The sequence below is a fragment of the Mesoplodon densirostris genome, chromosome 10, assembly GCF_025265405.1.
Source record: "Mesoplodon densirostris isolate mMesDen1 chromosome 10, mMesDen1 primary haplotype, whole genome shotgun sequence".
Lineage (NCBI taxonomy): Eukaryota > Metazoa > Chordata > Mammalia > Artiodactyla > Ziphiidae > Mesoplodon > Mesoplodon densirostris.
This window is the reverse complement of record NC_082670.1, coordinates 76,347,729-76,373,112: the sequence shown is the minus strand read 5'-3', so window position 1 is coordinate 76,373,112 and position 25,384 is coordinate 76,347,729. Positions and strand designations below refer to the sequence as shown.

The following is a 25,384-nucleotide window of genomic DNA, read 5'->3' as shown; positions in this document are numbered from 1 at the left end:
GTGAGTTTGCTGTGGGTTCCTTCAGTCTTTCAAACTTGTGGGGCCTTTTGTGGCTTGCGCGGGGATTGGAGCGGGAAGAGGGCCAAGGTGTTTCCGGCCAAGCGCGCGGGGTTAAGTGGAGACGCGACTCGCGGGGCTCTCCTGCCGGATCCCCTTTGGGACACCTCCGGCCTACCCCCAGCCTGGAGCTTAGAGACCCGAGTCGCAGAAACCAAATGGCCCCCTCCCAGTTGGCCCCCATTCTGTGAACGAGTGGACTCGCCCCGGGGTCTTCGGACCGAGAGTGGGTTCGGTTTGTGTGGCTTCGCCTCTAACAAAGAGATCTGCAGTAATCCGCCGAATCTGTTATCAATTTCTCCACTGCCCGCTCCCCGCCCCACGCGCCCCGCCCGTCGGGAAGCTCGGAAAGTGCGCGCGGCCCGCAGCGATCTCTGCCGCCGCCTCGGAAGCACGTCGGAGCGTGTGTGTCTGTGGACGAGTGAGTGTGTGAATGTGCGTGAGTGTGTGTATGAATGTGTGCGCGCTCGGTCCTGGCCGCCGCTGGGGAGAGGAGACTTCGCAGCCTGGGCCGCGCGCGAAGGCAGCCCTCGCAACCAACCCCCCCCTCCCCCGGAGGAAACTTGACACTTCGGGCGGGGGTGGGGAGGAAGACGGAGCCTTCTCTCTGCTGGGCTGGGGAAACCCCAGGTTTCTATTCTCCGGGATGCTCCCCGGGCTTTGCGGCGTTTTAGGGACGAGTGGGACACAGGCGCGGAGCCCCGGGTAGCGGGCACTGGGACCACATAAGCATTTCCTGTCGAGGAGCCCCAACGAGTCTGGGCCAAAAGGGCGGCTGGCAGGGAAAAGCTGTGGCGCGCTTCCGAGCCGCTGCGCGTTTCCACGGCTGCCTAGGTTCCCTCAATCTCTTTTCCGGCGCAGGTTCCAGGCCAGGCCCTTCTGCCGCCTGGAGGAGGCTCACCTTCCCTTTTCGGAGGAAGGGGCTCCCTCGGGGGTTGCGGGTGGCGCAGCGCAGCCGGGTTACTCTTATCAGAGATGTAAAGGGGATTTTGGAAACCCGCTCCTCCCACCCGCACCCGCCACCGCCTCGCTCCGCCGCCGCCTACAGGTGGAGAAGTCACCAGTGGTGAGGACGGCAGCGGAAGCTTCCAAGGCCGGCCCCTGCCCCCGAAATTCTTCACGACGCGAACCTTCGCCGACAAGGGCCCCGGCGCCCTGGAATCCAGGGACTCAGCTGAGGCGCGGGAGCATCTCTGGCCCCGCCGGCGGAGGCTCACTCGCACCGGCTCTGGCCTCGCCTTGCACCCTCACCTTTCGGGACTGACTCAACCAAGTCTGAATTGGACTGGAGGGTGGGGTAGCGGGGTTCCAGGACCAGGCTCACGGTGTCGCGATAGAGAGATGGTCAACTCCAGACCAGGACCAAAGGAAACTGGAGTCCCCCTTGGCTTCCTTTCCCCTTTCTCCGTGGCAGCTGTCAGGAGTGGCGATCGGAGGGGGGCGGTAGGGGGAGTGAGAAAATCAGAATTTGGGGGAGGGTTGCGGGGAGGGCCGAGAAAGGATCCCGTCTCTCGGGACAGCGGGACCCAGACCTCCTTCTTTCCTCTGGGGTATATCCCTTCTCTGGGGTACACTGAGTCCAAGGAGGAGGCCGAAGGCAGGGGAGAGGGCATTGTTTTCCGGTTTCCTTGGTTGGGAGAGCAGCTCGCTCTCCCCCTTATCCCCTGTGCCCCCCCACCCCAATCTCCTTCTCCCCACTCCAGTCTGGCTGAAGAGCGTTCCAAGGAAACCCGGACTGCCCTTCCCCCTCTGGAAGTGGCTGGCCCCAAAGCGGGCCGTAAACTGATTATGAAACAGACGATGTTAATTCGGAGCCGCATTTCCCAGCTGGGCACTCGCGCGCGCGCCGCTCCCGGGGGCCTCGCCCCCCACCCTTGCCCTTCCCCCCCGCGTGCTGCCCCCACCCCCCACCCCTGCGCCGGCCACTCCGCCTCCTCCGCAGCCGCCGGCGGCGTGCTCCTCTCGCCTTTGCGCTCCTCTCGCCCATGGAATTAATTCCGGCTCCACTTGTTGCTCTGCCCAGGTCGGGGAGCGGACGAGGGTGGCAGCGGGTTCCTGAGTGAATTCCCGAGGAGGGACTCAGCGCAGCGCGAACTAGAGGGGAGCGAGGGGGTGCGGGACGCGAGCAAGCAGGAAGGAGGCAGCGCCTGGCACCGGGGTTTTGACTCAACAGCATTGAGACATGTTTGTAATCGCTGGCGTGCCCCGCGCGCAGGATCCCAGCGAAATCAGATTTCCTGGTGAGGTTGCGTGGGTGGATTAATTTGGAAAAAGAAACTGCCTATATCTTGCCATCAAAAAACTCACGGAGGAGAAGCGCAGTCAATCAACAGTAAACTTAAGAGACCCCGGATGCTTCCGTTGTTTAAACTTGTATGCTTGAAAATTATCTGAGAGGCAATAAACATCTGCTCCTTTCTTCCCTCTCCAGAAGTCGATTGGAATATTAAGCCCAGGAGTTGCTTTGGGGACGGCTGGAAGGGCAATGTCTTCCAAGTTCTTCCTAATGGCTTTGGCCATATTTATCTCCTTCGCCCAGGTCGTAATAGAAGGCAATTCTTGGTGGTAAGTTTTTCTATGTGCATACTCTTTTATTTAAAGATTCGTTTGTATAATGCTGCAATATTTAAAGCTGAGTCGTGAGGTTGGGTGCATTTATCTAATACATATATCTTACATAGGTGTATATATATATATATATACATATATATGTATCTTTAAATCAAAAAATTTTTTAATTTGCTAATACTTTGAAGCTTATCTTTAGTTCCATAGGGAATCAGAACCTATAAATTCAGACCTTTTTCTATGAGGTCCTTGTTCAGAGGTGTGCTTGTAGTACATCATGCAGTAAAGGGGAACCGAAATTCACTTCTCTAATAATTGTAAGCCTATCTGTAAAATTTACTTTTTGCCACCTCTAGGTAGTAAAAGTGAGTTCCAACGTTCATCTTCTGTCACTTGAGGTTATTAACCTTCAGGGTCTGAGGTAGGCAGAGTTGTAGGAAGACAGATAAACTCCAAGTGGGTATTTGGGGCTTGAAATTTGATCAAAAGGAGGTTAACTTGAAGTAGTCAAATGTCCCTAAATGAGGGTTTCTTGCCGGTAGGGGCCTTGACGATAGACTGCAGTATATCCAGGGGATTATTTTTGACGGCGTTCTGGATATTTTTTCGCTGTAAATGAACAGCATTTTTCTGACTGTCAAACACGACTTCTGTTCACTGGATACCCTGTCTTGGGTCTTTCACAATCACATAAGGAACCCTTTTAAAATGTCCGGAACGGGCTGAATTTTTCTTCGGTAGGACAAGTCTTCTTCAGTACACTTGTCCTCCTGTTCTTCCAGCAGTCAAAAGGAACTGCTATCTCCTACCCGTGTCTAATTGTGTCTACTTTCGGCATTCATACATTTTTCAAGGCAGATCAATCCAGTTTGTGGGGCAAAGTGAGTCATTTTCTTTAATGTCAGAGGCCCGTACCCCAAGCTGCCATTTCCCCCTTCTCTGGTGTGGATTTCAGAATTTTGTGAAATTCTGGTTCAGGTATATGGCAGCGAGGGGCAAGGAAGGGAGTGAAAACTCTAACAGAGGAGCCAGATGGCGGGATGGGGACTACACAATACCTCTGTTTTCTGAGTGGAGTTTAAACAGAGGAGTTTTATGAAGCCCTTCTCATACTTTGTCATGAGGACAAGCAGGAGAGAAAAAGCATCTGTGTGCTTAAAACTATGTATTGCTGACATGTTTTCAGGGGGCCCACCTTGAGAGTTCACGTAAATCTTGAATGCACATCTCCCCCCGCTTTTTTAGGTCGCTAGGTATGAATAACCCTGTTCAGATGTCAGAAGTATATATCATAGGAGCACAGCCTCTGTGCAGCCAACTGGCAGGACTTTCTCAAGGACAGAAGAAACTGTGCCACTTGTATCAGGACCACATGCAGTACATCGGAGAGGGCGCGAAGACAGGCATCAAAGAATGCCAGTATCAGTTCCGACACCGGAGGTGGAACTGCAGCACCGTGGATAACACCTCAGTCTTCGGCAGGGTCATGCAGATAGGTAGGAAACCATTTAATGTATTTTTAAATATACGGAAACTTTTCTCCTAGGAGAAGTCTTTAGTGTTACTTACAAGCTTGATATGGAGGGAATCTTCCAGCAGGGTGGTGGCTTGGGCATTTTGTCATTATGGCTGTGTGCATGCCTGTCCCCACATCTAATTATAAGTGTTGGACTTCTTGACCCAAATCAGGAGCTGGGGAGGGCATCAAAGACACCTTCATTTTTCTGAACACTTAATTTTTCTAAAAAGCATTTTGTTTAAAATAATAGTAGCAGGACACTTATTTTGGGCTCTCAAAAGATGAGGAGGAAAGCCGAGTCATTTTTGTCCTTTTAAAGTGGCCCAAGCATCAAACTAAAAACTGTCATCTTTCAGAATGCTGGATGTGTTGGAAGTAAACAAGGTTTTAATTTTCCTAATATAGATATTTCCTAAGGCTATCAAGATAGATATATATGTTAAAGGCTTTATTTTTAGTCCCAGAAAGAAGTTTAATCAGATGTGATCCAATTTACATTTGTGATGTTGGCCATTGATACAAAGGCACGTGCTTCAGAGCTCAGCCTAGAAACTTTAAAAAGTTTTAACGTATGGCTCACGGTCCAGTTCTTTATTTTTAAATGTGTTGTTGAACTTGTTATTCCATTCAGGGAGGAGGTGGCATTAAAACTGGGCTAAAGGCAAAGAATTTGGCACATCAGTTTGCCTCTGGTTTGGTTGAATAGCATAGGCTACAGTCTGAGAGATGTGGTCCTGTCTGTGTTTTCTAGTGAATATTTTCGGTCTCTTTTTACTTTTATGCAAACAAGCCTGTATAATTAATATGACTGCAGTGACTCCTAAAATAAGAAGCAATTCATCAAAGCAATTAACTATTTATACTGACTGAAGATAAAAAGTTGGCTTAATGTCCGTCATGGACGGATAAAACGCTTTTTAAAAAACCCTGAAAAGTGCATTCATTGAGAACAAAAAAGAGTTGTCAGTGGATGTTTGAGCCAAGCGGCTTCATAAACTAAAATAATACAGGACTGGAAGCTGTTCCTCTAATTGAATGGGAAAATGGTCCGCAGCCTCAGCCTGCAGAGTTTCACAGGGCTTTGTCCTTCCTGTTAATGATTAAAATGTGCTAATGTATGTACTGGGATCTGAATCTAGGAGTTAAGCTTCAGGAACACAGGAGTTTTCCCCTGATTATGGGCTGCCTTATGTAGTTAACTGGCAGTGTAGTGAAGATTGAATTCTGCTGCATTTTGATATTGTGAGTGACCCAAAAACTTTTTTTTAGCTATATCAGAATGGTGACCTGTCAGCTTTCCCCTGTCACCTTTGCCTTATATGTTCCCCCTATCTGCCTTCCTCTCAAACTAAACTATGGGAGTGGCTTTTCACATGTATATGAGTTAGTTAGTGAAAATCAGACACCTCCGATGGCAACAAGGAAGGAACACAGCAGTTGGAACTGTTTTTCTGTGTAGTCACTGGAACACAGCTGTGATTTAAGATCCCCTTCCTACGTAGCCTGTTTTGGGCCAAAAGGTTCAGAATAAGCTCTCATTTGCTAAGTGGATTTGAGTTCTGCTGAAGATATTTATTTAAAATGTGGCCCAAGATTCAAAGAGCCTGCTTCCTCAGGGAACAAGCAGAACCCTTGGTACTAAGGCCTGTATTTAATTGTCCCCTGTAAGTAGACTCTCTGGTCCTCAGCTGTGTGGCACTGTCTAGGTTGATGTGAACTGGGCGGGAGTGGAACCTCGTGACGGCCTTATAGGAGGGAGCCCTCCTAGATCCTATCATCAAGTCACGGAGGCCCTGGGAGGACCTCAGGTGTCCAAGGTCTCAGAGCAGAAAGCTGCTGCTGGGTGGCTTTCGGGTGAACACAGACAGAGCCTTTAAAAAAAAAAGAGAGAGAGAGAGAGATGGAGAGAAGAAAAATCAGAATAGATTTTTATGGAAGAGGAACATGGACCCCACGCCAATAGTGGAAAAGTTACTTAGCTTTCACTTTTCTATTTAAGGGTATGTTGGAAGAGAATGAGCTAAGGGAAAATTTAAAACACCTTTGATGCTAGGTGTGTGGGTGTCCCACTCCAGAGCACTTAGTACAGCAGGGACATGGAGGCCAGTTCTTGTCCCTGAGAATCTGACCCTGTGATGGGGCCAGTGTCTGACTCAGGCTGCCACCCCCAACCCCTTACCTCCTTTCTCAAGGCCAGTCCAGGCGCTGTACACCATTGCCTCATGAAGGGCCCACTCTTCATTTTGGAAACTTTCTCATTTTTTCATCATGCTAGCCTTTCCTTCCAGCTTTTGTCTCTGTCTTGTCTTTGTTTCCATGCTGTGAAAAGATGTATAAGAAAGGCGCCATTTTTAAGGAGGGTGAGAATAGGAGTAGATGTAGATTTCACAGGGAGGGAGCTGTAACTGGACCAGCAGTGTTCCATCCAGGATGACTGTATCCACAGGCTTTAGCCAAAGAGCACTCTTCAAGCCGACATTTCCCTGCAATGACCAGTTAGCTTAGCTTAGAGATTTCTACCAGGTTTGTATTCTGGGGCAAAAAAAGGATATGTTCAAGATAGACTTATGAAAATAGCAGCATTATTTTGTGTTTTATGTAAAAGCCCTTTTGTGCTCTCTATATACAGGAGAGTGGTTTATTTCCCTCTGTCTCCAGAGGATTGTTTCTCTTCCTCAGACTGCCTCTTTATTCTACAAGTCTCCCATCCAGGGACACAGCATTTTCTGTATTATCAGCGTTAATCCTCAAATCACTCCCTAGAATCTGTCTGCTCTCCTCATTTCTCTCCACTCCCTTGCTGTTCTCTGCCTTGCCAATTCAAGCTAGGTAGATGTAACACACACACACACACACACACACCCCACAGGAACTTTCTGGATCCTCCTGCCAACCACCCGTACAGTCCTCAAGTTATTCATTTTTTAAAATGTGGGAGGGAAGATCTGGTAAATCAGAACCATCACTATTCCTGGAAGGGAGAGCACAAATGGCTGAGGATTGAAGTGTGGAGCAGCAGTCCAAGAAAAGGGCAGCCTGTGGGATACTTGCATTGGTAGAGCCGTCCTCCTGCAGGATGGGCCTTCTGGTTGGGGCTGAGTCCTGTTGTCAGCTGTTCTTGTGCTGTCCCCCATTGTCCACCCCCCCCCCCAAAAAAAAGATCGTTAGCAAGCTCTCTTAAGTATAGGAGCAACCTTTTCCGGTAAAGAGATTCCAGTGCCAGAAGGGACCCTTTTTTTCCCTAGGCATCTAGTTCAATACCCTTAATTTTATAGTTGAGGAAAATAAGGACCCCCCTCATCTTGCCCCCCCTTCCACCCCCCCACCCCAGGCCCAGCTTCAGCTGGCCAGGTGTTAACCCTTTCTCTCTCATAGGACAATACTTTAATTAAGTGACTTCTTGTTACATGTAGAAATGTCTCCACATACAAGTGGAGATGAAGGTAGTCTATGGTTACCTCTTTTTTGTCCTTACAAATAGGGCTCCTATAGAACCGTTTGACAGGGAGATACTCTACAAGTTTTAGGGAAGGAGAGAACTTTTTTCCTCTAGGCTTATATATTCTTTACAAGTTTGGGGAAGAAGAACCTTTTTATTTTTTTCCCTCCTTTTTGCTGTTATCCTAACACTTGGAGCCAGAGGCTGCTGGGGAGCTGCAGAAGTGACATTAAGGAACTGTGGGCTGTTTTAAAAGTAGACACTCACCTACCTGAGTGAGAAGTATCAGCCCGCTCAGCTTGGGGTTTGAGAAGAGGCGAGTTTCATTTAAAACTCTCTAGGGACCAGTTTAGAAATGTCCTCTGGGAAAGTCGGGAGCCTTGTTCTGAGACAGGCTTGATGCTGCGGATGGAGGAGGGGGAAGCCAGGTTTCAACCGCCAAGGCAGCAGGGAGTGGGGAGGGGCTGCTGCAGGGGCTCTAAGCCTTGCAGCTCCCATGCTCCTGCCCTGTAGGTAACTCAGAATGAAAATAATACCAAACGTTAAAATAAGTGTAAGGAAGTCTACCCCGATTCTGCATTTTCCCTCAGTGACTTCTTTCATGGGCATTTTGGAGAATAAGTTTGGAATATTTTCATAAGAGGTGTAGAGAAAAATCAGTCCAGCACTGCTTAGAATCCTGCCTTGGGCTCTGAGGTGTCAGAGCAGAGGTACCAGGGATGCTACTCCTTTGTCATGTGTCGCTTCTACGTGTGTGTGGGGAATGTCTCCCGCCTTCCCCCTCCGGGTGGGCCGGGGGCTCAGGGCTTCCTCGTTCCCCAGCCAGGAGCGGGGGCTCGGCGGTGTGCCAGCCGGTCCCCCGCCACCAGCCCTCTGCGGCACTGCCCCGGCCGGGGCTGCGGAGCGGGGGGCGCCCACTCACCCGTCCTCGCCCGCAGGCAGCCGCGAGACGGCCTTCACGTACGCGGTGAGCGCCGCGGGGGTGGTCAACGCCATGAGCCGCGCCTGCCGCGAGGGCGAGCTGTCCACCTGTGGCTGCAGCCGCGCCGCGCGCCCCAAGGACCTGCCGCGGGACTGGCTGTGGGGCGGCTGCGGGGACAACATCGACTACGGCTACCGCTTCGCCAAGGAGTTCGTGGACGCGCGCGAGCGGGAGCGCATCCACGCCAAGGGCTCCTACGAGAGCGCGCGCATCCTCATGAACCTGCACAACAACGAGGCCGGCCGCAGGGTGAGCATCCCCGCCGCCGCGTCCCTCCCGGGGGCGGGCGGTGCTGTGCTCCAGTCTCCGTCTCTCTCTCTGTCTCTGTGTCTGGGTCTCCCTCTCTTCCCGTCTCTGTCTCCGCCTCTCGTCCTAGCTTTGCCGGCCTCTCCCCGCCTCTCCCTGCTGCTCTCTTTCCACTCCCTGCCCACCCCCTCCCCAAGCAGCTACACACAGGCCTCCCTGGAGAGGGGTGGACACCCCAGAAAGGCCTCCTGGAGGGGAAGCATCCCGCCTTGGCCCCCTCCAGCAAGGTGCTCCTGACCTGGCCTGAGAAAGAGCTTTCTCTGCCTCTGTAATTAGTCCACAGTGCAGCTGGCCAGCCCGGCTCACACAAATGTCCCTGATGTTCGCTGCTCTTCGCCAGGAATCAAGTTTGTGGTTGGGCTTAAATGGAGGACAGGGGAGTTATTTATGGCAGTAGGTGCCCAGCTCAGAAGGCCCTCACCCGAGCTTCCAGGGATACTTACCTTCCCCTCTGCTTTCTTCGTGCCCCTCCTCGTGTCATGAGATAGCAGGCCTGATGGACTCAGGCTTTTACAGAAACACAAGTTCTACGAAAACGAGGAGCATTTTTTAGCAGACTGGAGTTTTATATACGTCTGACCTTCAGGCCCATCCACGTGCTCTGGAGAGGGGAGAGTCACTCAGAAGTGTGCAGAGAGATGCTCTGGAGAGGCGAGAGGGCCACTCACAAGTCTGCAGAGAGATGCTCTGGAGAGGGAGACAGCCACTCAGAAGTGTGCAGAGAGATGCTCTGTAGAGTGGAGAGAGCCACTCAGAGGTGTGCAGAGAGATACTGCGGAGAGGTGAGACACCCAATCTGAGGTGTGCAGAGAAATGCTCTGGAGAGGGGAGAGAAAGACTCAGAAGTGTACAGAGAGATGCTCTGGAGAGGAGAGATGGCCACTGAGTAGTGTGCAAAGACATGCTGTGGAGAGGGGACAGCCACTCAGAAGTGTGCACAGAGATGCTCTGGAGAGGTGAGACACTCAATCAGAGGTGTGCAGAGAATTGCTCTGGAGAGGGGATATCCACTAAGAAGTGTGCAGAGAGATGCTCTGGAGTGGTGAGAGGGCCACTGAGTAGTGTGCAAAGACATGCTCTTGAGAGGGTACAGCCACACCGAGGTGTGCAGAGACATGCTCTGGAGAGAGGAGATGGACACTCAGAAGTGTGCAGAGAGATGCTCTGGAGAGTGGAGAGAGCCACTCCGAGGTGTGCAGAGAGATACTCTGGAGCTGGGAGACAGCCACTAAGAAGTGTGCAGAGAGATGCTTTCGAGAGGGGAGACAGCCACTCAGAAGTGTGCAGAGATGCTCTGGAGGGGGGAGACAGCCACTGAGTAGAGGGGAGAGGGGAGATGACCACTGGAGATGGGGAGATGACCACTGAGTAGTGTGCAAAGACGTGCTGTGGAGAGGGAACAGCCACTGAAAGTGTGCACAGAGATGCTCTGGAGAGGTGAGACACCCAATCTGAGGTGTGCAGAGAAATGCTCTGGAGAGGGGAGAGAATGACTCAGAAGTGTGCAGAGAGAATCTCTGGAGAGGGGAGACAGCCACTGAGAAGTGTGCAGAGAGATGCTCTGGAGTGGTGAGAGGGCCACTGAGTAGTGTGCAAAGACGTGCTCTTGAGAGGATACAGCCACTCTGAGGTGTGCAGAGATATGCTCTGGAGAGGGGAGATAGACACTCAGAAGTGTGCAGAGAGATGCCCTGGAGAGGGGAGACAGCCACTCAGAGGTGTGCAGAGAGTTTCTCTGGAGAGGGGAGAGAGACACCCAGAGGTGTGCAGAGAGATGTCCTGGAGAGGGTAGAGAGCCACTCAGAAGTGTGCAGAGAGATGCTCCGGAGAGGGGAGAGGGCCACTGAGTAGTGTGCAAAGATGTGCTGTTGAGAGGGGACAGCCACTCCGAGGTGTGCAGAGAGATGCTCTGGAGAGGGTAGACAGCCACTCAGAAGTGTGCACGGAGATGCTCTGGAGAAGAGGGAGTGCCACTAAGTGTGCAAAGACGTTCTCTGGAGAGGGGACAGCATCTCAAAAGTGTGCAGAGATATGCTCTGGAAAGGGGAGGGTGCCACTTCGAGGTGTGCAGAGAGATGCTCTGGAGACAGGAGAGAGCCACTCAGATGTGTGCAGAGAGATGCTCTCGAGATGGGGGTGAGTCACTCCGAGGTGTGCAGAGATATTATCTGGAGATTGGAGACACCCACTCAGAGATGTGCACAGAGATGCTCTGGGGAGGGGAGAGAGTCACTGAGTAGTGTGCAAAGACGTGCTCTGGAGAGGAGACCCCCACTCAGAAGTGTGCAGAGAGATGCTTTGGAGAGGGTAGACAGTCAGTCAGAGGTATGCAGAGAGTTTCTCTGGAGAGGGGAGAGAGACACTCAGAGGTGTGCAGAGAGATGCTCTGGAGAGGGGAGACAGCGACTCAGAAGTGTGCACGGAGATGCTCTGGAGAAGAGAGAGTGCCACTAAGTGGGCAAAGACGTTCTCTGGAGAGGGGAGAGAGCCACTCAGAAGTGTGCAGAGATATTATCTGGAGATTGGAGACACCCACTCAGAGATGTGCACAGAGATGCTCTGGGGAGGGGAGACAGCCACTTAGAAGAGTGCAGCGAGATGCTCTGTGGAGCAGAGGGAGCCACTGAGTAGTGTGCAAAGATGTCCTCTGGAGAGAGGAAACCCACTCAGAAGTGTGCAGAGAGATGATCTGGAGAGGGGACATCCACTCAGAAGTGTGCAGAGACATGCTCTGGACAGGGGAGAGATCCACTCAGAAGCGTGCAGAGAGATACTCTGGAGCTGGGAGACAGCCACTCAGAAGTGTGCAGACAGATGCCCTGGAGAGGGGAGAGAATGACTCAGAAGTGTGCAGACAGATGCTCTGGAGAGGGGAGAGAATGACTCAGAAGTGTGCAGAGAGATGCTCTGGAGAGGGGAGACAGCCACTCAGAAGTGTGCAGAGAGATGCTCTGAAGAGGTGAGACACTCAATCAGAGGTGTGCAGAGAATTGCTCTGGAGAGGGGACATCCACTAAGAAGTGTGCAGAGAGATGCTCTGGAGTGGTGAGAGGGCCACTGAGTAGTGTGCAAAGACGTGCTCTTGAGAGGGTACAGCCACACCGAGGTGTGCAGAGAGATGCCCTGGAGAGGGGAGACAGCCACACAGGTGTGCAGAGAGATGCTCTGGAGACGGGAGAGAGCCACTCAGAAGTGTGCAGAGAGATGCTCTGGAGAGGGGAGACAGCCACACAGGTGTGCAGAGAGATGCTCTGGAGACGGGAGATGGCCACTGAGTAGTGTGCAAAGACGTGCTCTGGAGAGGGGAGAGAGACACCCAGAGGTGTGCAGAGAGATGTCCTGGAGAGGGTAGAGAGCCACTCAGAAGTGTGCTGAGCGATGCTCTGGAGAGGGGAGACAGCCACTCAGAGGTGTGCAGAGAGTTTCTCTGGAGAGGGGAGAGAGAAACCCAGAGGTGTGCAGAGAGATGCCCTGGAGAGGGTAGACAGCCACTCAGAAGTGTGCAGAGAGATGCTCCGGAGAGGGGAGAGGGCCACTGAGTAGTGTGCAAAGATGTGCTGTTGAGAGGGGACAGCCACTCCGAGGTGTGCAGAGAGATGCTCTGGAGAGGGTAGACAGCCACTCAGAAGTGCGCACGGAGATGCTCTGGAGAAGAGGGAGTGCCACTAAGTGTGCAAAGACGTTCTCTGGAGAGGGGACAGCATCTCAAAAGTGTGCAGAGATATGCTCTGGAAAGGGGAGGGAGCCACTTCGAGGTGTGCAGAGAGATGCTCTGGAGACGGGAGAGAGCCACTCAGAAGTTTGCAGAGAGATGTCCTGGAGAGGGTAGAGAGCCACTCAGAAGCGTGCAGAGAGATGCTCTGGAGAGTGGAGAGAGCCACTCCGAGGTGTGCAGAGAGATACTCTGGAGCTGGGAGACAGCCACTAAGAAGTGTGCAGAGAGATGCTTTCGAGAGGGGAGACAGCCACTCAGAAGTGTGCAGAGATGCTCTGGAGGGGGGAGACAGCCACTGAGTAGAGGGGAGAGGGGAGATGACCACTGGAGATGGGGAGATGACCACTGAGTAGTGTGCAAAGACGTGCTGTGGAGAGGGAACAGCCACTGAAAGTGTGCACAGAGATGCTCTGGAGAGGTGAGACACCCAATCTGAGGTGTGCAGAGAAATGCTCTGGAGAGGGGAGAGAATGACTCAGAAGTGTGCAGAGAGATGCTCTGGAGAGGGGAGACAGCCACTCCGAAGTGTGCAGAGAGATGCTCTGGAGAGGGGAGATGGCCACTGAGTAGTGTGCAAAGACGTGCTCTGGAGAGGGGACAGCCACTAAGAAGTGTGCAGAGAGATGCTCTGGAGTGGTGAGAGGGCCACTGAGTAGTGTGCAAAGACATGCTCTTGAGAGGGTACAGCCACTCCGAGGTGTGCAGAGATGCTTTGGAGAGGGTAGACAGTCACTCAGAGGTGTGCAGAGAGTTTCTCTGGAGAGGGGAGAGAGACACCCAGAGGTGTGCAGAGATGCTTTGGAGAGGGTGGACAGTCACTCAGAAGTGTGCAGAGATATTATCTGGAGATTGGAGACACCCACTCAGAGATGTGCACAGAGATGCTCTGGGGAGGGGAGAGAGTCACTGAGTAGTGTGCAAAGACGTGCTCTGGAGAGGAGACCCCCACTCAGAAGTGTGCAGAGAGATGCTTTGGAGAGGGTAGACAGTCACTCAGAGGTGTGCAGAGAGTTTCTCTGGAGAGGGGAGAGAGACACTCAGAGGTGTGCAGAGAGATGCTCTGGAGAGGGGAGAGGGCCACTGAGTAGTATGCAAAGACGTGCTGTGGAGAGGGGACAGCCACTCCGAGGTGTGCAGAGAGATGCTCTCAAGAGGGTAGACAGCCACTCAGAAGTGTTCAGAGAGATACTCTGGAGAGGGGAGACAGCCACTCAGAAGTGTGCACGGAGATGCTCTGGAGAAGAGAGAGTGCCACTAAGTGTGCAAAGACGTTCTCTGGAGAGGGGACAGCATCTCAAAAGTGTGCAGAGATATGCTCTGGAAAGGGGAGGGAGCCACTTCGAGGTGTGCAGAGAGTTGCTCTGGAGACGGGAGAGAGCCACTCAGATGTGTGCAGTGAGATGCTCTCGAGATGGGGGAGAGTCACTCCGAGGTGTGCAGAGATATTATCTGGAGATTGGAGACACCCACTCAGAGATGTGCACAGAGATGCTCTGGGGAGGGGAGACAGCCACTCAGAAGCGTGCAGCGAGATGCTCTGTGGAGCAGAGAGAGCCACTGAGTAGTGTGCAAAGACGTCCTCTGGAGAGAGGAAACCCACTCAGAAGTGTGCAGAGAGATGATCTGGAGAGGGGACATCCACTCAGAAGTGTGCAGAGACATGCTCTGGACAGGGGAGATGGCCACTGAGTAGTGTGCAAAGATGTGCTCTTGAGAGGGGACAGCCACTCCGAGGTGTGCAGAGAGATGCTCTGGAGAGGGTAGACAGCCACTCAGAAGTGCGCACGGAGATGCTCTGGAGAGGGGAGAGAGCCAGTGGGTAGTGTGCAAACACGTGCTCTGGAGAGGGGACAGCCACTCAAAAGTGTGCACAGAGACGCTCTGGAGAGGTGAGACACTCAGTCAGAGGTGTGCAGAGAATTGCTCTGGAGAGGGGACATCCACTAAGAAGTGTGCAGAGAGATGCTCTGGAGTGGTGAAAGGGCCACTGAGTAGTGTGCAAAGACGTGCTCTGGAGAGGGGAGAGAGACACCCAGAGGTGTGCAGAGAGATGTCCTGGAGAGGGTAGACAGCCACTCCGAGGTGTGCAGAGAGATGCTCTGGAGAGGGTAGATAGCCACTCAGAAGTGTGCAGAGATGCTTTGGAGAGGGGAGAGGGCCACTGAGTAGTGTGCAAAGATGTGTTGTTGAGAGGGGACAGCCACTCCGAGGTGTGCAGAGAGATGCTCTGGAGAGGGGACATCCACTCAGAAGTGTGCAGAGACATGCTCTGGACAGGGGAGATGGCCACTGAGTAGTGTGCAAAGATGTGCTGTTGAGAGGGGACAGCCACTCCGAGGTGTGCAGAGAGATGCTCTGGAGAGGGTAGACAGCCACTCAGAAGTGCGCACGGAGATGCTCTGGAGAAGTGTGCAAAGACGTTCTCTGGAGAGGGGACAGCATCTCAAAAGTGTGCAGAGATATGCCCTGGAAAGGGGAGGGAGCCACTTCGAGGTGTGCAGAGAGATGCTCTGGAGACGGGAGAGAGCCACTCAGATGTGTGCAGTGAGATGCTCTCGAGATGGGGGAGAGTCACTCCGGGGTGTGCAGAGATATTATCTGGAGATTGGAGACACCCACCCAGAGATGTGCACAGAGATGCTCTGGGGAGGGGAGACAGCCACTCAGAAGCGTGCAGCGAGATGCTCTGTGGAGCAGAGAGAGCCACTGAGTAGTGTGCAAAGACGTCCTCTGGAGAGAGGAAACCCACTCAGAAGTGTGCAGAGAGATGATCTGGAGAGGGGACATCCACTCAGAAGTGTGCAGAGACATGCTCTGGACAGGGGAGAGATCCACTCAGAAGTTTGCCTGGAGATGCTCTGGAGAGGGGAGACAGCCACTCAGAAGTATGCAGAGAGATGCTGTGGAGAGGGGAGAGAGCCACTCAGAGGTGTGCAGAGATATGCTCTGGAGAGGGAAGAGACCCACTGAGATGTGTGCAGAGAGATACTCTGGAGAGGGGAGACAGCTACTCAGAAGTGTGCGGAGAGAAGCTCTGGAGAGGGGAGACAGCCACTCAGAAGTGTGCAGAGAGATGCTTTGGAGAGGGGAGAGAGCCTCTCAGAAGTGTGCAGAGAGATGCTCTGGAGAGGGGAGAGAGCCACTCAGACGTGTGCAGAGAGATGCTCTGGAGCGGGGAGACAGCCACTCAGAAGTGTGCAGAGAGATGCTTTGGAGAGGGGAGAGAGCCTCTCTGAAGTGTGCAGAGAGATGCTCTGTAGAGTGGGGAGAGCCACTCCGAGGTGTGCAGATAGATTCTCTGGAGAGGGGACAGCCACTCAGAAGTGTGCAGAGAGATGCTTTGGAGAGGGGAGATGGCCACTCCGAGGTGTGCAGAGAGATGCTCTGGAGAGGGGAGACAGCCACTCAGAAGTGTGCAGAGAGATGCTCTGGACAGGAGAGAGCCACTGAGTAGTGTGCAAAGATATTCTCTGGAGAGGGGGACTGGGACCTAGAAGTGTGCAGAGAGATGCTCTCGAGAGGGGGGAGAGTCACTCAGAAGTGTGCAGAGAGGAAATCCTCGCCAGGTAGCCCCAGCCTCCCCCTTTCATTCTTTCCTTCCCCTTATGCGGATGTGAAAGGCTCGCCCACAATAGTTAAAAAAGACCCTTTTTTCCTGTGGTTAAACACATGGCACTTTATGGCTGCTTTATAATGAAGGGGTGAAAACTTTTCCTAACTGTGGCAGCATTGAAAACTAGAGCCATTATTTTTTCACAGAACCCAAGGTATGTGCCAGGAACTTTCTGGTCAGAGATTTCACTCTTCTGTATTTTGGGGTGAGGAAAAGGGACGATAATCACAGAGTGGAAGCTACAGGCCTGGAATGAGCCTTTGGGCCCCTCATCCACACCCCCTCATTTTAGAGACTGGGAAACTGAGGCTGGAGAACCACTTCAAGCCCGTGGGGAGAATTAGTGGATTGACCTGTAAGCCCAGTCGCTTTTTTTTTTTTTTAATGAAACTAATGCATCACAGCTCGAGGGTAAAGGCCCATAGTTTTTGGGATTAAAGAAATCTAGGTTAAAATCCCGTTCTGTCTGTTCATTTCTGAGCCTCCGTTTCCCCATTTGCACATCTGTTAAATGGGCGTTAGCCATCACGTGGGGTCGCTGTAGGCCTCACTGGGATCATACTTGACCATTTCTGACATCCATTTTCATAAGGTTCAATTGAAGGGCTGAGGTAAGTGCTTGATAAATGATAACTTAGTTACTAGAAGCAAAGGACTTAGGGAAGTCAAAGATTATCTAGATCATTCCAGCTAACCTATTTCTTCTCAAATTTGATCTTAACTATTTGGGTGGGGGGCGGTTTTCAGGGAAAGACTAATCTCTGGAGAATTTCACCTGTGGTGCCTTGAGGGGTCAGGTAATTGCTCCGGGGGAGTGTGGCCTCTCCTTTCCGAGACCTCCCATTGCTGTGGTGCTGGCAGGGTGGGTGGACTCACTCCCCACTGCAGCCGACCCCCGCCATGGAGTGGGCATGCCAGTCCCGCCCTCTCTGGGGCCCTAGGACTTTGGTCTTGTCCCCATCAGGGACACATCACTTTACTCTGCATGCCGGGTGCCCAGCGTCTCAGACCAGAAATGCTTCCAGGACAGAGGTATGGCTGACCCTTCTGGGCCCCATTGTGCCCCTGTTTGGTGCTTTCATCCATCTTTGTGGATTTCTTTGACTTCTCTCATGGAGAGAAATCATTAGGGGCTCTGCAACCAAGAAGAGCAGGTGAAGGGATTTCCAAGTGGAGAGAGGGGATTTGGGAGAGTGGGAAAAGCTCCTTCAATATAATTTCATTTAACATTTGGATTTTTAAATGGGGGGAATGTTTTTGGAAATTTTATAATTGAAGCAATGAACTGTGCTTGGATTCTGGTGGATGAGATTACTGGGAAGACAGTTTTTCTGCAGGATAGTGGGGGTGGGAGGAGGAAAGTTAGACACTGTGCCAAGAAATCATATTAGAATCTCCTTGGGACATTAGCTTTTGATTTTCCTCAAAGGGGAGTGAAGGTTAAATAGAAGAGTTTGCAAAACCCTTCTCCAGACTAGCTGCGGGCCTGAACCACTTCATATCAAAGGAGTACACTTCAGCTCCCCTTGTAAGAAAGCCCCTATGCATCCCTGGAGGGAGAAGGGAGCTGTTCTGGGCAGAAGCAGCCTTCTAACTCACTCTGGCCCTCCAGGTTCCTGACAGGCCCTCTGCAGCGTGCCAGCAGCACACCGGCTCTGGAGGGTCACTGGCTCAGGAACTGTGGGCAGCCAGCACTATAAATAGGCAGCCGCCACCTCCCAGACTGCTGGGCACACAGCACCGTGAGGCCAGACCCACGGTGCTGCTACTGCGAGGCCAGGGTGACTGAGCAAGGGCCCAGGACCAGCGTCCAGACTATCACCCTGCAGACCAGGTTTACTGATTGCATCCTGCCTGCTAAGTACTTTCATGCGTCTCCTGATTTTATCCTTGCAACAGTGCTGTAAGGTGGCAGCCATCACAGTGCCCTTCGCAAATTGAAAACGGAGGCTCAGAATGGTGAGGCCTGTTGCCTAAATTCAGGGACAGAGTTGGGACAGAGCCCAGGTCCGCCTGGGTCCAAGATGGATGCTTTTCGCCTAGGCAGAGGCGGGTGGAGAGTAGGGTCTGTGCGAGAAGCAGGAGTGAGGGTGCCTGAGATCCAGACCCGGTTCTCCCACATTCTAGCTGTGTGACCTGTGCGGGCCGCTTACCCTCTATCTGCATCACTGCCATCATCTAATCCAGGCCACATTACAACCTTGCTGGGGCCATTAAGTGAGATGAAGAGTGTAAAGGCTCTTATGATAGTGCCTGGCACACAGCAGTAGTGATAGTAAGAGTGAGTAAAGATTTGAACCCTGATCCTACCTGGGCTGGACACCTGCCCAGCCCTGCCACTTACCAGCCGGGTGCCCAGGGCCAAGGCATGAGCATGAGCTTGGAGCCCACCTGCCTGGGTTCAAATCCTGCCGCCCCCCCCGCCCCCCGCCCCTCCCCAGTGGTTGGGGCAGTAACTCACCTTGCTGGGTCTCGCTTCCCTTCTCTGTGAGATGCGGATGATAGAGCTCTTCCCTCATGGGCTGGTGGTGAGGATGAAGCCAGGTGACGCAGGTGAGGAACTGACAGCAGTCTCTGGGCTGAGTGTTCAAGATGTATGAGTTGCTGCTAATGTTCTTCCCTGCAAAAAAAAAAAATTATTATGATGATGTGTAATAATGAGGGGCTAAGAACCTATTTATTTGGTAGACTTTTTAAAGAAGGCAACACAAGGCTTCTGGTCGTGGAGGAGGAGGGGGAAGTAGCCCAGGCCCAGGTTTAGCTGGTGACCAGGGCTCCACCCAGCCCGGGAGCTCGGTCACCCGAGCCCCCGCCCGAGTCTGGGCTCCCGGGTCAGTTGGCCCGCTGACTGTCCCCTTCTCCCCGCAGACGGTGTACAACCTGGCGGACGTGGCCTGCAAGTGCCACGGGGTGTCAGGCTCGTGCAGCCTCAAGACGTGCTGGCTGCAGTTGGCTGACTTCCGCAAGGTGGGCGACGCCCTGAAGGAGAAGTATGACAGCGCAGCGGCCATGCGCCTCAACAGCCGGGGCAAGCTGGTGCAGGTCAACAGCCGCTTCAACTCGCCCACCACGCAGGACCTGGTCTACATCGACCCCAGCCCCGACTACTGCGTGCGCAACGAGAGCACCGGCTCGCTGGGCACACAGGGCCGCCTGTGCAACAAGACGTCCGAGGGCATGGACGGCTGCGAGCTCATGTGCTGCGGCCGCGGCTACGACCAGTTTAAGACGGTGCAGACCGAGCGCTGCCACTGCAAGTTCCACTGGTGCTGCTACGTCAAGTGCAAGAAGTGCACGGAGATCGTGGACCAGTTCGTGTGCAAGTAGTGGGCACCCCGCCGCCCGCCTGTCACCCAGCCCCACTCCCAGGACCCACTTATTTATAGAAAGTACCGTGATTCTGTTGTTGTTGTTGTCTTTAATACTGTTTATTTTTTGTCCCCAAGAATTGCAACCGGAACCATTTTTTTTTCTGTTCCCATCTGAAAACTCTGTGGTTTATTATTAATATTATAATTATTATTTGGCAAAAAGGGGGGGGGTGGGAACCAAGAAAATATTTATTTTGTGGATCATTGAAAAGGTAAGACAAGACTTCTTTTGCTGGTATATAGGATGAGGGGGGAATAACGCACACCTTAAGTTAGATGTGTGCACATCTGGAAGGTCAAGGAAACACTGTTTTCTTTGTCTCAGCTATGGGGTCATATGGGACAGGTAGCATCCAGCTGCAAGAGGGTGGTACAGATCTATGCATGATTTAGCTCCTGTGACTAAAAGGAATTTGGTGCTCTGGTGAAAGTTGAAAGGTCTTGAGAAAAAAACAAAACAATGAGACACACCCCCCCACCCCTTTCCCAGGGGCCGCCAGCCTGAAACATTTCCAAAATGGTATTCAAAGTCTAAGAGCAAAAATCTCATATCCCTTAAAGAAAAAAGGTTTTTCACGTGTCACACTGTTCTCAAACATTCCATCTACAGATGGTCCATTCTACTAGCTACTGAAACTTGGGGAGCAGGGAGGGAAGCCCCGGAAATTTTTAAAAAAGAGAAAACTTAAAAACTCCTTATATTAAGTCAGTGATTTGATGCTGTTGTGGGAATTAGGTTATCCACTTGGAAAAGGATCCCCGAGTGATTCTGGGTACTAGACTTTTTGTTTGGAGAAGGGCAAGGGAGGTTGGCTTTACTGTAAAGGAAAATATACTGTAATTTTCTTAGGGATACTTGGTTAATAAATGATAACAATGAAAATAATAAATGAATTCCATTCACAGATCCTCAGCCCGAGCTACAAGGTAATTGCGTGCAGTTCAGCACTGCACCAGAGCAGAAAACCTATTTGAGGGGGAAAAGTGACATCTGCCCTCCCTACTTGACCCCGCGCCCCATCCGATTCCTCCACGCCTTGCTGCGCTGTGACGCCGGCCACGTTTCCAAACGGCAGCTCCACTGCGTCCCCTCTGATAGTAGGACAGGAAATGAAACATTAGGAGCTCCGCTTAGGAAACAGTTTGCTACTTAGGGATTCTGTTTTTCCCCTATAACTTTTATTTTGAGGAGCAGTAGTTTTCTATGTTTTAATGACATTACTTGGCGAATGGACTTCACAGAGGTGTGGCAGCGTTTCCCTGTTATGATCCTGTGTTTAGACACTCCACTCATGCTTTCCTATTACCCCGCAGGTGTGCCCCAGAACTGTTCCTAGAGGACTTGAACAGTTGCATTTATAAGGGGGGAAATGTGGTTTAATGGTGCCTGAAATCTCAGTCTCTTGTACATAACATACATATATATATATATACATATATATATATAAATATAAATATAATTATATCTCAGTGCAGCCAGTGATTTAGATTTACAGTTTACTTGGGTTACTTTTCGGTCTAGAGCCTTGTTGTTCTCCATTGCAATCCAATTGGGATTTTTCCAGACGGTTTCTGAGCTGAGCTGGGGCTGTGGCCTTGATGCCGTCACACCCTGAGCATCACGGAGCAGCAGCCTTGTTTCTGAGGAATCCGGAAGGTCTTACTCATGTGCATTGTTGGTTTGAAGATTTCTGTTATCTTCCCTGCCCCATCCTCCTTTTCTGTACCCTTTCTGGAGAGGGCATTACTTATTCATCACAGACGTGGGAATGAAGAGATATTCAACACTCGGAAGCACTGTCAGCATTTCTCTTTCCTTCCTGCGTTTTGCAGAGGGGAAACTGGTGCCCATTAGACCTGATCGTACCTATTTGAGTCCCTAAGGAAAATCCAGCTCACAACACATATAGCTAGTTAAAAAAATTTTTTAAACCAGGACACCCCTTTCCAAAGAGTGCCATCAGATGTGTTCTTATCTCAGACTTCTGTTGTTTTAAAAGTTTGGAAAGATACACATCTCCTGCAGCCCTCGTGGGGATGGGTGGCCCTCAGATCACCTCAGCCACCTGTGGCTGTTATTGCACAAGGATATTCACTCCCCTGCAGTTGCAGTGAATTGCAAGCAAAAGATCTTGAAAGTGAGAAGCACTAATTAGTTTAAAATGTCACTTTTTTGGTTTTTATTATACAAAAACCATGAAGTAATTTCTTTTTATTTGCTAAACCAGATTTTGTTCCTTTTTAGTGATTCATGTTTATGAAGAGAGTTGAGTTTAACAATCCTAGTTTTTAAAGGAAACTATTTAATGTAAAATATTCTACTTGTCATTCAGATATTATGTATATCTTCTATGGCCTTTATTCTATACTTTTAATGTACATATTTCTGTCTCGTGTGATTTGTATATTTCACTGGTTCAAAAAAACAAACAAACATCGAAAGACTTATGCCAAATGGAAGATAGAATATAAAATAAAACGTTACTTGGATATTGGTAAGTGGTTTCAATTGTCCTTCAGATACTTCATGTGGAGAGTTTTTGAGAAAACATGAGGGATAGTTTAGGGGTGACTACATGTCAGAATAATAGAAGAGTGGAGAATTTTACCAAAACCAAACTATTTGGGAACTTCAAAAGATTTCTATATGTAACGGAACAAAAGGGGAATTCACTTTTCCTATATATGTTCCTCAAAAAAAGAAATCAAGCAGATGGCTTAAAGCTGGTTATAGGATTGCTCACATTCTTTGAGCATTATGCATGTAACTTAATTGTTTTAGAGCTTGTTGGTGTTGTAACATCTCAGAGCTAAGAACTGAAAAGGCACATGCTTTTTTATCCATGACCAGAATTTTAGTCCAAAAAAAAAGTGTATTTGTGTTCACCACTGCAGCTAGCGTGCTGCTCTGTTTGAAGTTACTGTGTGGATGGAGTGTCTCTTTGCCCCTTGGAAAGCAGATTTATGAAAAGCAAGCCTCAATCTGCAGAGAATGAAGGAAACTGAAGGTTCGTTGTGTTAAGTGCAATTAATACAAGCCCTGTGCTTCTTGAAAACGCCAGCGAAGCCTGGCCCGCGACGCACAGATTGATACGTTAGCCCTTTGCTTTTTTTCTTTCCGGATAACCTTGTAACATATTGAAACCTTTTAAGGATGCCAAGAATGCATTATTCCACAAAAAAACAGTAGACCAACATATAGAGTGTTTAAAATAGCATTTCTGGGCAAATTCAAACGCTTGTGGTTCTAGGACTCACATCTGTTTCAGTTTTTCCTCAGTTGTATATTGACCAGTGTTCTTTATTGCAAAAACATATACTCGGTTTAGGAGCGTCAGCATATTTTTTTTTTCCTCTCATCCTGGAGTGCATTCAAGATCTTCCCAATACAGGAAAATTAACAAAAAAATTTATATATAAGCAGCGACAAACAGAGCTATGTTCAAAATAGTAATTATGGGCTTAAGTAAAAGGAAGTCTGTTTTAAGCTTTAGTCCAGTGTATCTGTTCAGTTTTTCAAGCTGCTGACCTCCCGAGACCGGCACTGTGTTTCAGTAGCCCTTGCAAACCCTTTGCTTGTACGATTTTGCCAATACAATTTTCAATTTGTTTTTGCAAGACATTGTTTAAGCCACCAGAAGTATCGAAGATGACACTGTAGCAGGATAAGTACTCCAAATAAGAGAGTCACTGGCTGACTCAGAGAGATCACTAGCAGAAACAGTCCCCAAAGACTGAGTGATCGATAATTTAAATAGAGACAGCTAGAAAAGGTACTAATAACTTGAAGGGTATATATGATGCAAATACGCACCAAGGCATAGGTCTAAGATACTGCATTATCACTGTAAAGTATACTTCTAAAATATTTATTTTTTTAAGAAAGTATTTGTTAGTCTCCCCTCTCTGTGGAATGGTGAAAGCCAGATGCCATACTTTGAAAGTAAGATGATGAAACGCATTCTTAATACAGGAAACATTCAGCAACGTAGGAATTAAAACTTAGTAAAGGAATCTTCTAATTTACCTCTTCGCACAGACCTTACATTTAACTCTGATGACTAGCTAATATTTTATGTTAGTAAAACATCATCTTGTTAGCCAACTTTAAAAAATGGATGTGGAATGATTAAAGGTTGGTACGATTTTTTTAAAAAACCAAAAATGTATCAATTTTAATCTAGAAGATTTAATTAACATTCTGTCTCAGTATTTCAAAAGCAAAAAAGGAATAAGGAAAATTGCATTTTAGACAAATTTTACAAGCAGTGTACCACTTGCTGGGCTAGAAATAGATAAAGATTATTTATTTTTGTTCATATCTTGTACTACTTTTCTATTAAAGTCATTTTATAAAATCAGTGCCGTCACGTGTATGTTTGGCAGAGATGGTGTCCATGGCAGTTGAAATTTGATGTGGGCCTAGAGTGTGATTATGGCTTCGCGAATCCAGGAAAAAATGCATATTTCAGGCATGTAGCTGATATTATGGTCAAATCTCAAGGATCTATTGTGTATTTTTATGCTTATCTTTTTTTGCCTGTAGCTATTTTTTCCCCATTTCTTATTTGTTCTGTTGCTAATATATAAGAGAGTTGTACTGGGAGATTATTATTCAGTGCAGGCATTTAGCACAGCAACATGGGATTGTGAAGAAATACCAGGGCAAGAGAAGAAAGAATGATTGGAGGAGAGAAAAAAAAAACTGTCCTAGGTAAACAGACCGAGTCACCCGGAATATTCTCTGCTGGTTCCCTTTTGGAAATTGCCATGGTTGCCAGCCAGGTGTTTAGATCAGGTTTCTCCACCTCAGCACTTTTGGCAGCTGAGGCTGGATAATTCTTTATTGTGGGGGGCTGTCCTGTGCAATGTTTAGCAGCATCACTAGCCTCTACCCACTAGATTCCAGTAGCTGCTCCCCCATTTGTGACAAGCAAAAATGTCTCCAGACACTGCACAGTGTACCCCAGGGTGCAGAATCAACCCCAGGTGAGAAGCACAGCTTTAGATGGAGAAACTGAGGTTCTGAGCACTTAGGGAATGCAGGCTGACCGCAGTGGTGGACTGGTGCTTGCCTAGGGTGACTAATGAGCCTGAGAGGTCCCTTGCAAGCTTTCCCATGTAGAGTATGGAGCTGTAGCATCCTTCACAGGGCAGCCTGGCTCAGTGATTAAGAATATAGGCTCTGGAGCCAGACCGCCTCGGTTCCAATCCGGGTATTGCCATTAGCTCTGTCACCTTGGGAAAGTTGTATAACCTCTCAGCACCCAGTTAAAGGGGGAGAGAGTATTACACCGTAGGTTCTTGTAAACATGAGTCACCATGTTTGGACTGTTGAGCGCAGGTTCGAGTACATTAGGAAGAGCTCACTGTAGTTTAGCTAAGAAGGATAGAGTAAGTCTGAAGACTAAACCCAGGAAGGTGGGCCAGTGTTCTTTAAAATACCCCCCCAGTGGCTAGCTCAGTGCTAGGAAGGCCCCCTTAGTGTTTGGAGGAGGTTACGAACCGTGGCCCTCTGTGTATATCACATTTCCAGATGTGTTGTTTGGCAAGCATTAAAAAGATACTCAAATTAGTTGCCAGCACTTAAAAAGATGAGTATTTTCACATTCAAATTTGGATTTCTTGCTTCAAAACAGGAAGAGCTGGCCACCTGAGTACACGGGACCACAGGTCCCCTGTAGCGACACTCAGCTGGATCCCAGCAGCCACTGCGCCTTCCAGACAAGGCTGGCTGTGTCCAGTTAGCCAACCATTTATGCCACCTAACTGAGCCCTGCAGACTCACGCACTTGCCATGGTTGTCACGAGTGT

At 50.0% G+C, this 25,384-nt stretch overlaps 1 protein-coding gene across 5 annotated transcripts in view; it reads left to right on the top strand.

Annotated features, from left to right (window-relative positions):
• The window catches only part of WNT5A (Wnt family member 5A), a 31,850-nt gene extending 8,001 nt beyond the window's left edge, over positions 1-23,849 (top strand). For 2 of the 5 annotated variants that reach the window (XM_060111335.1, XM_060111336.1), the window contains exons 2-5: positions 2,489-2,622; positions 3,871-4,121; positions 8,522-8,814; positions 19,068-23,849. In XM_060111335.1, the coding sequence (XP_059967318.1) occupies positions 2,489-2,622; positions 3,871-4,121; positions 8,522-8,814; positions 19,068-19,526 (1,137 nt within the window). In that variant the 3' untranslated portion in view covers positions 19,527-23,849. Of the gene's footprint in view, positions 1-455; positions 479-531; positions 688-1,995; positions 2,081-2,488; positions 2,623-3,870; positions 4,122-8,521; positions 8,815-19,067 lie in introns of those variants that run through there. The other 3 variants (XM_060111340.1, XM_060111339.1, XM_060111337.1) reach the window with 3 other exon arrangements.
• The last annotated feature ends 1,535 nt before the right edge of the window (positions 23,850-25,384 follow it).